This window comes from Lathamus discolor, chromosome 1, assembly GCF_037157495.1.
Source record: "Lathamus discolor isolate bLatDis1 chromosome 1, bLatDis1.hap1, whole genome shotgun sequence".
Taxonomy (NCBI): Eukaryota; Metazoa; Chordata; class Aves; order Psittaciformes; family Psittacidae; genus Lathamus; species Lathamus discolor.
Window position 1 is genome coordinate 120,469,635 of NC_088884.1, and position 15,281 is coordinate 120,484,915.

The 15,281-nt window shown below is 36.1% G+C and overlaps 1 protein-coding gene across 1 annotated transcript in view; it reads left to right on the forward strand.

The window, feature by feature from the left end:
* GUCY1B1 (guanylate cyclase 1 soluble subunit beta 1) overlaps window positions 1–13,103 on the forward strand; it is a 42,352-nt gene extending 29,249 nt beyond the window's left edge. Inside the window, exons 6-13 of the mRNA XM_065693332.1 lie at window positions 803–1,033; window positions 2,458–2,574; window positions 3,395–3,528; window positions 3,979–4,176; window positions 5,977–6,214; window positions 6,993–7,133; window positions 8,282–8,436; window positions 8,742–13,103. Coding sequence (XP_065549404.1) covers window positions 803–1,033; window positions 2,458–2,574; window positions 3,395–3,528; window positions 3,979–4,176; window positions 5,977–6,214; window positions 6,993–7,133; window positions 8,282–8,436; window positions 8,742–8,874 — 1,347 coding nt within the window. The 3' untranslated portion in view covers window positions 8,875–13,103. The remainder of the gene's footprint in view (window positions 1–802; window positions 1,034–2,457; window positions 2,575–3,394; window positions 3,529–3,978; window positions 4,177–5,976; window positions 6,215–6,992; window positions 7,134–8,281; window positions 8,437–8,741) is intronic.
* The last annotated feature ends 2,178 nt before the right edge of the window (window positions 13,104–15,281 follow it).

Below are 15,281 nucleotides of genomic sequence, written 5' to 3' on the forward strand. Positions count from 1 at the left end.
TATTCTATTAGTTAATAGCTGTAATTTTAATGCAATATATGACTCTCACTGCAGACAAAATAATCCCTATTAATTTCCTGTTTTTTACTAAGTTTGAGTAAAATTACTAAAGTGTGAGATGCTATATTCAACACACTTATTTGAGATTCTACTGACAGAGATGACTAAGGCTTTGCTGTAATTGCATTTAATATGGAATGCAGCTTGGAGAAGATTGTCATTGCTTTCAGCTTTATCTGTTGATCTTCATCTAACAATCTGCTTGAATGTGTAGGGACTGTATATTCAAATATCTACTCCATCCACCTTTCTTCTGGCTGACTGTTACATGCCTGTCCTCTGGTCAGCACTACTTGCTGTTGTGTCGTAGACCTTGCAAACAGATTTCATCAAAATAAGAATTCAAGTGGCCTGTGTAATTCAAGATTTGCCACACATTCATTCAACAGGAGGGGAGAGTCCTGTTTTCCAGCAAGTGCCAGTTAAAGCAAGCATAAACTTAGCCTTGACCCCTGATTTCAGGATGTGCATTTTACTTAGGCTTTACAAATTGTATTTGAGTGCTATTCAATATATTGTTCATGCAAAGAGCAACTAGACTAAACAAAGGCATAGTTATTCACCTGAAATTATAAAGACTCTCTAAAGTCAGAAATACTAGAAAACAATATTTTCCAAGATGCAAGTGTCATTCTGGAATTAATGTTTTTTGCTCTAAATGTGTTCTTGTCTTTAAAATAGCATTCCAATTATTAATGAGTAGCAGTTTTCAGTTTTTCATTTTTTCTCCTTCATTTTCTAGGTTATTCAACAGAGAAATGAGGAATGTGACCACATTCAATTTTTAATTGAAGAGAAAGAGTCTAAAGAAGAGGACTACTATGAAGACCTTGATAGATTTGAAGAAAATGGTACCCAAGAATCTCGCATCAGTCCCTATACTTTCTGCAAAGCCTTCCCTTTCCACATAATATTTGACAGAGATCTGGTGGTCACACAGTGTGGCAATGCTATATACAGAGTCCTTCCACAGGTTAGATGATTCTCATGCATGAATAGTTGCAGAAATTCTTAATAGTAGATGCTTCACGGATTTATTTTAAAGATTAATAAAATAGATTTAGGATTATCTGTCTAAATTGCATTCCTGTGTAAGTGTATAATATTTACTACATTGTGTTCCTCTTGTTTGAAAAAGGACTGTGAAAATAGCCCCAATTCTGCAACAGCTCTTGTCTCTTATGAACCTGTCCATGTGCAGTAAGAGAATAAGCTTGAGCAAAGAAAATTTGATCACCCCCACAAGTCAAATGTTAGCTTGATACCCTGTTCTTTCTTGTAGCTCACTCCAAGATACGTTTACTATGAAAGTGGTAGATAACTCTTTAAAGTGGATGTGATACAGTCAGTGCAACTTGGCCTGGGATTCAGGACATGGTCTTGCCCATGCTACTGCATAGTGTAGCAGCAGATAACATAGTCTATATATGTTACTTGATAGTAATGCATTTAAATACTTAAACTGTCAGGTGCACAAGAACTGAAGAGCAGAATAACAGAAATTCTAGCATGCTTTCTTGGCTTGTGCATCAGTATTAATTAAGATGAACCAAACTGTATTTGTGAGGTGTGTGTATATATATATATATGCACATATATATGTGTGTTCTGAACTGAATGTAGCTACTGCAATTTCGTATGGTTATTTACAGTAAAAGTACTCAGAGGTCCATTTATGTCCATTTCATGTTATGTATTCTGTATGTGATAGGATACCTCAGTTCTTGCCTGAAAGAGCTGACAAGGTTTCAAAATGTAAGTAACAGGTGACAGGAATAATATGAGAGAAGCAAAAGGTAGGATGATGAAAATGCCAAATGATCTTTACAATTATGTGGACTAATGTTGCACATACTTTTAAATGTGATTTTATGTTACTAGCTTTTTCCTGCAATTTGTTTTTGATAATTTCTCTCTGAATTGTGCAGAAAAATTTTAAAGAAGAGCTTCATAAGTAGCTTTGCCAGATTCTTCCCAGGGTCATTCACAGAACAGCTATTCAGCCTACTGAGGATAGCTGTCAGTATCCTTATTATCAGAGGTGATGCTTTAGGCAACATGGCTTATTGAAAAGGTAGTTTGAAGGAGATAAGTTAGGAATAAAACACTGGAAAGCTTTTTTGCTGTAGAGTGGAAACATTTTGACAGATAATGAATGTGATAGTCTAACACAATTTTATAAAGCCATCTTGCTGACTAGAATTGCGCTTTGAAATTGATACACTTCTGATGTAAAATCCTTAGTTCAAACCCCTTGTATTTTAATGGAGAAATGAATAAATAATATATTCTCTTCCATTCAGTACTGTCATCTAAGCAAATTGAATATAATTACTTCATGTTTGGTTTTATTATAAAACATAACAAGTTATTTATTTTTTTTTTCTCCAATTCTAGCTTCAGCCAGGAAATTGCAGTTTGCTGTCAGTTTTCTCCTTGGTCCGGCCTCATATTGATATTAGTTTCCATGGGATCCTCTCACATATCAACACAGTCTTCGTACTGAGGACCAAGGTAACTAGAGAATATTCACCTGGCTTTTCTTTAAGTAAATATGCTTTGGAAAGATGCAGAAAGGTGCTGAAAGATCAGAAGTCTTTAGAGAAAATTCTTTGTACAGTAGTAATCCCTTTTAAGTTGGAAGCCAACAAAAAGTCACAGGTCTGAATTCATGTGTGGATGTCAAGTAGAGCACTTTATAGGCATGGTGGAGTACATATACTTCATGTCTGATGCCTTCTTTTTACAAGGGGCCAACCCATAATATGGCATTTTATTGAAGTATATGTAGAAAGCTAATTACATTTGCTTCATAGCAATATGGGAGACAAATATGAAATGTGTTCTTGCTTGGGTACATATGTTCATACACAGTTATGTGTCCTTTTCTCTAGAGAGGGCAGGAGAGCAAGTGGCTGATGTAGAGCTTGTAGTGTAGTGTATACTATGTCAAGGAGCTTGTTTATTTCTAGAAAAATGTACCGGAGAGAAACACAAGAAGATTTCTTAGAGTTGCTCCCAGGCACAGGTAGAACTTCATAGAATAGACAATACTTTTGTAAAGCTGTTGTGAAGACATGACAGAGAAGAAAAGAAGTTACAAACATGAACATAAAGAAAGATACCATGTTTTTTATCTTTGAGGTAGTAAATCATAGTATTGAAATACGGGTAGTGTACGGTGTTCAAATGAGAAATTAATTGGGTTTTAATGTAGGGTGTAACTCAATTCCAAACATTCTGACTGCCTTCATAGTGAAGGCACTTGCATATGTGGCCTGGTGTGTAACACACGTACCATTGCCCTTATATAATTGTGACTTTTTATCACCAGGAGGGGCTGTTGGATGTGGAAAAGCTGGAGTGTGAAGATGAACTGACTGGCACAGAAATCAGCTGCTTACGTCTGAAAGGGCAAATGATCTACTTGCCTGAAGCAGACAGCATTCTCTTTCTTTGTTCGCCAAGGTACTTTAAACCTTAGGAGTTCTACAGTATTGATGGGGGATTGAATGAAGGGCATCTTTAGTTAAGAGCATCTTGAGCTAACACATCACATAACAGTTATGATATGTTAATATCCCGTGTGAAAGGGAGAGGGTGGATGAAGACAGGAGAGGAAGGGGCTACTTTGGTGTAATCTTGGTTTTATTTGTGAGCTGAAGTATGTACATTTGATACATTCATGAAATTCATCCATGAGAATTCTGTATTTAAATGGAACAATCAGGAGCTGTTAACATGGATGAACATAAATAAGGTATTTCATACAAGAGACATGTTGCACACCTCATCACAAGTTCAGAAGCATCATCTTTCTTCTGTTATTCAGCAGCCTCTGCTGTTCATTTGGTTTTTAAATGCTTCTTTGGCAAGTTAAATTGTACCCATACTATTATATGTTTCTTCACATTGCAGTGTGATGAACTTGGATGATTTAACCAGGAGAGGTTTATATCTGAGTGATATTCCATTGCATGATGCTACCCGTGATCTGGTACTTTTGGGAGAGCAGTTCAGAGAGGAATATAAACTGACTCAAGAGCTTGAGATCCTCACTGACAGACTGCAGCACACACTGCGTGCACTGGAAGATGAAAAGAAAAAGACAGACACGTAAGAACCAAATCCTGATTCTGAGCTGAAACTGTCACAGCAATATATTATTTATAGCTGTCTTCTCAAAAAAATAACAGAATCTTGGAAGGAGTATGAGAGATACTCAGTGCTGTTAATTTTGGAGTCAAGAAAGAACATTTTACTTTAACGCTTCATAGGGTAATTCTTCATTTAGATTGTCAAATGTCATCTGCAGTCTAGGCTGTTACATGCATAGGTGCTTTGATTGCTCCCTCCCTGATAAAGAAAGCTATGAGAAATGAACTGACAATCCTTTTTGCTTTGTGAGTTACCTAAACCAGTAGTTTTACAAACTTCTGTACATGCAGTCCTTGTAGCCAAAATGAATTTGGTGAGTGGCCATATGCTACTATTTGACAGAGTAAATCTGCTGTAGACCACTTTGTCTATCTAAACTGCCATGTTTACAGGTTAGTAGAGGAGGAAAACACATTTTGGAAGCCTTAAAAATAGTCTGTGTAAAGGTGAAGTTTTGCAATAGGCTACTGCTATGAATTTTATAGTTATCTGTAAAAGTGAGTTTGGGTCTATCTAGATAATACAAGTGTCTAGATATAAGTACATAACAATAATAAAGTTTATGCATTTGGCCCCAAATCCATTTCTGCAGGTAGCTGTAAAATCAAATTCATAGCATTAGTCTGTGGCAGCTCATCTTAAGGACTACTGGCAGGTAGATTGAAAGTTTGTGTTACAAGAAGTGTGGCGTTGATGGTTGACTCTTGTTTTTAAAACACAGTTCCCATCTCTGTAATGCAAGAATTTCTTGTGGATTATACTTGTTTAGTAGTATAATTAGCATTCATTGTGCTATGAATCCTATGGACAGATTTATTTTTTTTTTCTGTAGTAATGGAAATTATTATAAAAAGATCTGAAAGGGATGGACAGAAAGGTCAGAAAAGAAGTCTAAAAATATTTTTTAGATTCATTCCTGTTGCTTTGCTTTATAAAGTAATTTTATCTTAAGGAATTCTAGCCTTCTTGGCAGCCGCTGGCACAGACAGTGTCAAAAGTATTCACTACCTGTGACGCATGTAGTAGTGAACTTGCCAAAAAATCTGATGAGGTTTTGTGCAGAAGGCTGTGTACAAAGCGATGCAAAACAGTCAGAGATCTTCAGCTTGTCCACTTAGCTGTGTAAGGAGGGAAATACACCTTCATTTGGCAGTTAGAAAGTTGAAGGAATACACATGAGAGTAGGGTGAAGCTCTTTGTGTGTGATTTGGATTTTATTTGCATAATTTGTAAATTGAAACAAGTGTTAATAGGTCATGTAGACAATTAAAAAAAACATGCAATACACCCTAAAAGCAGCATTCTCAACGGAAGAGGAAGCATTTAGCAATGCAGGTATTGATCAAAGGTAAAAAACTGATCTCTCCATGGCCTTTTTTGGCCATTTTTGTGGTTCTGTGAGCAAAATCAGATTACAAGGAGCTGAGGATATAGCAGAAATGTGTAAGCAATAAGCAGAAATGATCCAAGACACTATTAATAGATAATGTCGGAATTAGTAATATGTGCCTCGTTTTGTTGGTAATTTAGATGTATTGTGTTTGAAATGCATGGCTTTAGGTATGCTGTTGTATATCAGTTCCTGTTTCCCAAATAACTTATTATTTAGTGAGCATCTTTTATATTGCTCTTTGATGATGCGAGTATCTTATAAACCCTATGGAAGGTACTAAGTTAATATTTGAAGAATGCTGGTGTAAAGACCTTTCTTTACATTCTTTCTGTTTTGCTTGTGCCTTTCTTTTCTTATACATTTAGATTACTGTACTCCGTTCTACCACCATCAGTGGCAAATGAGCTGAGACACAAGCGTCCTGTTCCGGCTAAACGGTATGACAATGTGACTATTCTGTTCAGTGGCATTGTTGGATTCAATGCCTTCTGTAGTAAACATGCCTCTGGAGAAGGAGCCATGAAGATCGTTAACCTTTTAAATGATCTTTACACGAGATTTGATATTCTGACTGATTCACGAAGGAATCCATTTGTTTATAAGGTAAGTAGAAGATTTTCAGAGTCTTTAATCTGTGACTTTTCAGTAATTTACGATTATGCTGCTCTTTTCCGTCCTTTGGATTTTAGGCTTTAAAAAAAGAAAAAAAGAAGTTGTGTTTGCAGTCTTTGAACTGTGTAAATTGCTATTACATAGCTAAAGAAGAGTATGTTGTTTAAATGTGAAGGAACATTAAGGGCTTAGTTCCCAGCAGGATTTCTGGACAGTCACACAGTGGGTGGATATGCAAATCTGCTTCCACATTTAGCAGATGTGAACAAGCAATTTGTGGTACTGCTGACCTTGTGCTTTTAAATTTTTCAGTCATATACCTGAGCCTGGTGGTTGTAAATTATAACTTATTATTCAGCTATTCATAATGTGAATTTCATTAGGAATGAGGTGTAGTTGCAAATGCAGCTGGTAGCAGGTAGATAGGTAGAGGAAGAGATACATACATCATTTATGTACCTGTGTATGCTTGTGTGTTTATACATGTAAGGTTCATTCCTCGCTTTTACTAGAAGTCAATTTTTTGTCCTGTACCAAGTGAACCAAGAGAGGCTCAAGTCACAATCACAGTGTCATTTAATTGGTTACACTGTGGGCAGACAGTACATTCTCTTCAATAACAAGAGAGATGACAGGGATTAGGGTGATTTGAATGAAAGGGAAGGGAAGCTTTTTGAAAGAATGAGCAGTCTTGTAGGAAGCACTACTTCCATTCTAATACTCTAAAGCTCATGATTATAAAGAAATTGAAAAATACGTATCTTGATAGGTGGAAACGGTTGGGGACAAGTATATGACAGTGAGTGGTTTACCAGAGCCTTGCATTCATCATGCTCGATCTATCTGCCACCTTGCATTGGATATGATGGAAATAGCAGGCCAAGTTCAAGTAGATGGTGAGCCTGTACAGGTTAGTAAATGTGAGGGCTTGAATGAGAGCCCATTCTTTGATATGATGGTAATGTTTTGAAATATGATAATGCTCAAGTCCCAGTTCATACAAACTTTGATATTGTTAAAATTTCAGACTGATATCTACAAATAATATGAAGAGTCACACATAGATGTGACATGTTCATTTCCCAGACCTTAAAATCTAATTATTGTGCTTAAACTTTTAAAGGACTAAATTGGGTTTGCATGATTTGTGTCTGTTTTCCAATCATTTCAGTCTAATCAGGAAATTCCCATTGTGCATCAAGTACAATTCGTTGAGTCTTCTTCATCTCAGTGAACAGAACAATAATATTCTTTCAGTGATATTTTTGATCATGCTTCAGATCCTCATGTCAGTATGATAAAATACTGCATTGAAAAGTACAGTTCCATAGGCAGTTAAGCCACTGATTAGTGGCAACAATGTATATTAGTGGAATTTCATTCCTTGTGGGATTTTATGGAGATATTGTGGCATTAATACAGAAGTGGGAAGGCTGCATTGACCTGTCCTCATCAGAAGGCTGTGAGAGCAAAATAATAAGTGTGATGCCTGTTTCTAGTTCCATGAATGTTACTGGTTTAACAGCTAACTTAGATCTGTGTGCTTCACTTTGTCACTGTGCAAAGAAGCAAGAAGGTTTGATTTGGGGCTTTACAATAACTGTAATGTGCTATAAGAATGAGTTTCTCCAAACCCCTCTCCTATCTCTTGAGCTTTTAAATGAAAAAAATACTATGATGTTTTCATTTGAGAAACATCTTTTTTTTCTTGACCTAAACCATCCACTTCTGCACCTTCTGAGTACTTATTAAAGCCAGACCTGGAGAGTATGCCTCTCTTCCACTTTTTTAACTTTCACAGTACATAATTGCAGCATGGCCTGTTGCATGCTGGGAAAATACAGTCTGTTCTTTCATGTGGGAGGCAAAGCCATGACGCTGCACCAGTAAAAAGAAGTGACACAAAACACAGAATGCAAGGCTTTGAAGAAGCAGCAGGAGCACTTTGAAAAAAAACCTGTAGTAGATAGAAATAGCATAATACCTGTATTTAGTAAGAAGTATCAGATTAGGTGCTTTGATTTTGAATATTCGAACTTTATTTTTTTCTCTCTAAAGATAACAATAGGTATCCATACTGGTGAGGTAGTCACAGGTGTCATAGGCCAAAGGATGCCACGTTACTGTCTCTTTGGAAATACAGTGAATCTAACAAGCAGAACAGAAACTACTGGAGAAAAGGGAAAGATTAATGTCTCTGAATATACTTACAGGTGAGTAATGCAGTATTTTTATTGGTGTTGACATCTTAAATCACTTTGACAGCATAACATCAAAGTATCTCTGAAGTTGAAAGTGATAGGAGTCCTACAACATCTTAATTAAATGTATCAGTTCTCATGAAACTGTATGGCAGACTGCATTATGATATATCTTTACTGGTACACAATTATAATAATGATCTGGAGATAGCTTTGACTCTGTTGTTGCTCGCATATCTGCATCATGTTTAATATTTTATATAGTATGTGGCATGCATGCAGAGTACGTACATTTACATGTTTTCTCTTAATTTCAGGTGTCTTATGGCACCAGAAAATTCAGATCCTCAGTTCCACCTGGAATACAGGGGTCCAGTTTCTATGAAGGGTAAAAAAGAACCAATGCAGGTTTGGTTTTTGTCCAGAAAAAGTACAGAGACAGAGGTATGACTAACCACCATGTAATTTTATTTTTTTTTTAAACAAGGCGTAAACATGACAAATTTAATCTAAACCACTGAGATCCATTTGCATTCACAAAACTAAATGTTCCCTAGAAAAAATGAAGTTTTGTACAACACTGTATCATTAATGCGTTTACTATCTTGACAGCACATAAAAGTCCTTGATTATTTGTCTTTGCAGTTTATGCAGTCCCTGAAAAAATATTCCCAGACTTTAAAAATGCCTTGAGAGAATGCCAAGTGTTCGAGTATTTATATCTCCGTTTTCTTACGTATTTCTTCACTGTACTAGATTTTGCAGTATAATGTTAATTTCTGTGTAGCTGACATGTCTGGTTATCAGCAGTTCAAAATTCACCATTTGCTTTCTTACAGTGAGTGAATAAATGTGCCTTCAAATATTTAGGCAATAGTCCAGCAACTACTTGCAGGAAGGCTCACACCTAATGAGTATGGTGGTCATTTAACTCCAGATGGATCTGCATGTTCAGACTGTTGCATAATAGAGGTCTTGCTTTAGAAATATACAGGGTGAAAACTATTTCTTCTAAATTACATATGAGCCTAAATCTTCTCAAAATGATGTAAGATAAAGCCTTTCAAGCACTGAGTGGTCTTTAAGCTTATCCCTCAATTTCAGAGGTCTGGGCATGTATTAACCAAAATCTCAATGAAAGCCAATGAGATCTAGACTCATAAGTGTGCTACAAACTTAGACGTTTAATCAGGTTACAGTATGCCAGCTGATTTGCCATAGCTGAGCAGGTGCATACACTCCCACCCATTGCCAACAGGAAGAAAGGGGTAAAAGTTATTTACATAGCTTGAATTTTGCCCTAAGATAATGCAAAGAGTTGTACGCTAATGTATTTAATCTTAAAAATACACTTTACTAAAATAATTAAAGTTATCAGTTACCTTGGCTGAAATAATTCTTGAAGTCACGGAATCAGGTACACATCTGAATACTGATGTGCTTCTGAAAATGAAATTTAGGCTGTTGAAGAGTTTGGGCTCTTCAGTAGATCTAATCCAGACTTACTACCGCTGGTACCCAAGTATGTAAATACTGACTTTTTAATGGTAACTGCCAGTGTCATACTTCATGGGAGAGCCTGTACTTTAACACTGCTGAAGTCTGGATTTTAGTATATATTGCTTACAGTAATATTCTGAGAGCCACTTTTGATAATACTTTACATTTTTTATTCTAAATCAAGATTAACTATAATTTCACATGGCTACTGTTCTTTCAAATCTATAGTTGTGCTTAAAATATATTTTAATTAAATACCTTTCACTTTTTCTGCATCATAAATTATGTCATATCATTTGTAGCAGGGCACATTGTAATTTTAAATGTAAACTTTCAGAGGGGTACTGAGTCAGATGGGTGTTTTCCTAGTTTAAGCTTCATGCATGTTTGAAAAATTGAAAGAATATAATCCTCTATAATCTTCTAATTCATTTTCACTTGCACGACTTTGTCTGTCCATACACAAAAAGATGCACTGAGTTTTATCCTATAAGTTTTTCTGAACTGTTTGCAATTTCTCTTTGTCTTGTGAAGGTACTCTCCATGTTATTTCTGGCACTTTGTAGGTTGTACATGATAGTTGTAATCCAAAACCAGAAATCAGATAACCAATTTTTTCTGTTTGATTACCTTAAAGTAATTGCTTTTCTTTAGGCAAGGGTCTAGTCTTGTTTTTCTTTTCAGAATCTTATTCTCTCTGACTTTTCAAATACATGCACTTGCTAATGTATCATGATGTGCATTGCCGTTAATTTCAGGGGGACTGTTCATAACAACAAATATGGCCTGCTAACATACATTCAGAAACCATACGGTAAATTTCCTAAAAAGTCACTCCAGAATATTGCAAGTGGCTTATAGAAGTAAACATGAAAATATTTCTGTAATCGTCCTGAAGATATTTCTGCTAATCATTCTTTTACTGTGACATTTCCTACCTCCAATATCTTTAAATCTACAATAGATTCACATTAGTGGTATGTTCTCCATTATATCCCTTAGAGAGTAATTACCTCAGCATTTGCAGATCTATTAGCGTATTTTACCCTTAAGACTAGTAATTAATACATGGTGAGGAAAGGGGATAAAGTACTTAGAGCTGGCATAGAGATGTGAAACCAAGGCTTACAATACGGTGTCTTTCTGCTAAACCTGTAGAAAACAATAAGGTTGGAGCAGCGCAGCATAACTCAAACTTGGTTGCTAAATTGACATCTCTAATATCAGTCAACATGAACAGTAGTTACTTCTGAGAAAACACCTAATTTACAAGAATCAATGCTGATTTGGACCGCTGCTTCTTTACTTTTTTCCACTTATCTCTTCCATGATACCATTACAGCAAAAATTAGGATTGCATCAGAAATACACATAGAACGAAAGTAACTGTGACCAATTGTTAATTTTTCATCCACTTGTTTGCATGTTACAAGATTATTACTATCATTGTTATTTTAACAGAAGTTCACCTGCAGCTTCTCTCTTGAGAAACAGTTTTGTTGTGAAAAATAAAGCTTGCAGAAAGCTTCACTTGTTTGACTGCAGTTTCCATTATTCCTCACTTTCAAATATCGCTCTTCTGCTCTGTCCCCACATTACTGATGGGAACAAGTTAAAGTATCTCAGTCAGAGCTGGTAATTCATCAGGGAATGTAGGAAATAATTACATTCCAACATACAACACATACAAAAGAAATGTTTATTATCTATTCTGTGTTTTATTATTTTTATTATTTACTGTTATTGGTTGCAAGTTATAAACTATGTTTTGTCACTGCACTGACCCACCATGTTGTTGCTTCAAAAAAAATAGCTTACTTCTCAAATTCTACTTGCATGCATTCAAGGAAACAAATCAAGATGCTCTCTAAGCTGAGGGAAGAGGAAGAGGACGCTGAATAGGGTACAATACTGTCTCCAGATAGGGTGCCAGGCAGTAAGATTGTTATGGATGTTATTTCACATCATATCTCCCATTGCCATGTGCAGTACCATTGTCTTTTCCCTGCTCCTGAATCATACTCACCATTTTTCTCCAGGCTCGCTTGCTATGGATTTTTTTTTTTTTCCCTTGATGTTTGGTATTGTTGTATCTCTGCTATGAGCATGTATTTCAAGCTTTTCTTTTTTTAATACGCATTTTTGCACGTCAGTCATGTGGCCCTTCCTACTGCCAAGTAATATTGAATACAATTTTGTATTATGCACGCCACAACTAACCACTTCAGTGTGATGCTTCACATCTTCATCTTCATCTCTGAAGTATTGTGGTTATGTCAGTCAGTGACATTTCTGGAAAGATGGGTATTTCAGTTGTTGGGCAGAACAATGAACCTGAAGAACTATTTTAAAGAATAATACCTAAAGCAGCATTATGAAAATTATTGTATAAATATTGTTTATCAGATTTAGTTCTATTATTACCATGCTTCCCAGTCATTTTGTGAATAACACTTGATGCACTGTAAATTCCTGGTTAGAAAAAGGTTCCTCTTTCGATATCATCCTGCGTATTTTCCCTTTGTCTACATTATGTAAACATGTTCTGTATTGAAAGGGGGCAGTTGTTTGTCTGATATTGCTGTTTGAAGCATGTGCCAATGTACTTCTACTGAAATGCTGTTCACTTGCAATGTATTTGTCATTGATTTTTATTAACTAAATTAAGTTGTCAAGTTAATAATAGATTGCTGGACAATTTTAGACCACCTGTAGTGCTTTCATTCTTTTCTGATGGAGCCCTCAGAATAGAAAGACGTGCTGTCCAGTCACGGTAGTCATGGTTGCCCTTTGGTTTGGTCTCTCTCATTTTTAGAACTTATCTTATTTTATACCTTGGGAGGACCTGATAATATTCTAGGCATCATGGATAATCAAAGGATGCAAATCTTCTAAGGGGACATAGTGTCTTTTATCAGCTGATATAGTTAGTAAAAGTGGACAGTTTCAGATGCGTGAACCTTCCATAAGTTCAATATACAGTGCATTTTTATGTGAATAATACCTGTTCTTATCTGACTGATAATTTCTGACTATTTGCATTATAAAATAGGATAGTGCAATTATTTTGTGTATAAATTTGTCTATATCTAGTATACCTTATCAGCACAGAATATATATGTATAAATGTTTCATGTTAATGTGCAAAAGAAATTGCAATAAATTATTTTTTCCACTGACTTACAGAAATCTGGAGACTTTCTTTTTGGTGAAAGCTGTATTTCATTGTTGTTGATCATTTGTTGATGATTTGTTGATCGTACAAAAGAAGTGTGATTTCCATTCTATAATTTAAGTCCAAGTGTAAATAATTTATCAAGTCATTTTTCCAATGTTTGCAAATGTCCAAGATTCTCCCACATTCAGGTTAATGGTCCCTGTCCTCAAATTAGTGCTCAAAACGTGCATAGTAGTGCTCCAAAAATAGTAGATGAGGTCACAAAAATGCATACACTCCTTTGAAACTTGGACAATGTTTAACAAGCAAAAATTATTAGCCATCCACTTTGAGCAGGATGTACATTACCAACCAAAGCTTTAAGAATGGGAAATGAAGAGAGGAAGCTATATACATTCCTTTCCATCATCTCACTGTCAGCAGCGCATCCCAGCACTCCGTGAAAGATTGCCCTCACTCTAATAGATACACAACAGCAATTTGCACTTAAAGTTAATCAAGCCTGCCAAAACATTAATGGTGACTGCTAGACACAGGATTTGTGTCAGCTGTGGTTGTGCATTGACATAATTCATGCAAAGGGATGTGAAGTAACTGAAGTTTTTGTATAATGCTTCCAGCTGTGGAAGAACACTCCAATACTGCTCTGACTTTATATTTCACCTTCTTAATAATGGTTTTAAGCTCACATTTGAAAGACAATCACATGTACAAGAAGGAGATAGGAAATGATATGCTAGCATCTGTTATGAATAAGAGCTGGCTGGAACTTGAGGTTCTGAATCTTTTCTTTGAAGAAAACTCTAGTACAATCTAAAGCTAATACATTTTTTACTGTATTGCAGCCAAGCTGTGCAATGCAACAGACACACTTGTACTCTGAAGCTTTGATAGCTGTGTTAGTAACACCTGTCTCCATGGAGCCAGAGGAAGGCCTGAATCATCTGTATCTTAATATGGTTCTCATTCACTATGTAGATAGGTCAATACTATATGTATATTGTCACAAACTGTAAAATGGTTATCCAGTGCATTTCCAGAGCTAAAAAGAAGAAAAATGTTGGGTCATCATGTTCTAGCAGCATGAGAACTTGAAGAGGATTTGGTACTCATCTTCTCCAGACAGTCAGCACGCAGTCATCATAGTGATACAAATAGGAGCTTATAGGCTACTGTATATTAATTCTGTCAGTTAGTGTGTTGGCATATCATCTCCAAGTGATGTTACTGGACTTACAGTCCTGTTTTATTTGACTGCCGGGGACACACAGAGGGTCTGTGTTATTATTTTTCATTTAAAAACATCCTTTTTTACTGGGGGAGAGTCTGAAATTGGTGTCATTTCATGCACCGATTTGGCAAGGAGGGGGAAGCAAATAATATGCCAGTAAGTAGAGCTGTGCTAATTTAACTACAAAGAAAAAGCCAATCGGTTCCATTCCCCAGTCCAGAGCAGCACATACAAGGTGTTATTTATTTTCTTCTCTACTGTTCCTGAGTCTTCTGGCTGGTTTTCGGAGACAGTTGTGGAAAACTGTAACAATATGTGCTGTCTCCACCAATTCACTCCTTGTTTGTTATGATCAGGAAAAGGCTAATGTTCGTTTTCATCATAATGGTCAATGGGTCTTTCTGCCAATGTGACTGTTTTGGAGATAACAATCAGAGAATGTAAGAACAATTTTGTGATTATTATTCTGGGATGAAGATGTGTGTTCTCTGTTATAAAGGTTTTGTTCCAGGCTATTCCAAATACCCAACAGTCAAGTTAGCATTGCCTTTGTTATTGTGCCTTTGTTAATGTGGTTGTTTTTGCAGAGATGATCATGGGCATTTCAATACATATAAAGCACCTAGTGCAAACTTTATGCTACAGTACAGTTGTACTTCCAAGGAAAATGATTTTATGTGATGAGGGTCTATGAACTCACAGCAGTCAGCTAGTGCTAGCACACATTTGTTTTCAGCTGTTCATATGCTGGACACCTTTGGCTTGAAGCCTGTGTGGTTTATTTCTATTGCAGGTTCCTAGGGTCATTTTAGCCTTCCAAAATTGATTTTACACTTTGATAAGTGTAGTAACCCATCCGGTGCTGAAACAACTGACATGTGATTAAAATGACACAACTTAGCTGAGTGCAGACAAAGTGTTCATAGTGCCTAGCTGGTGTTAATCATA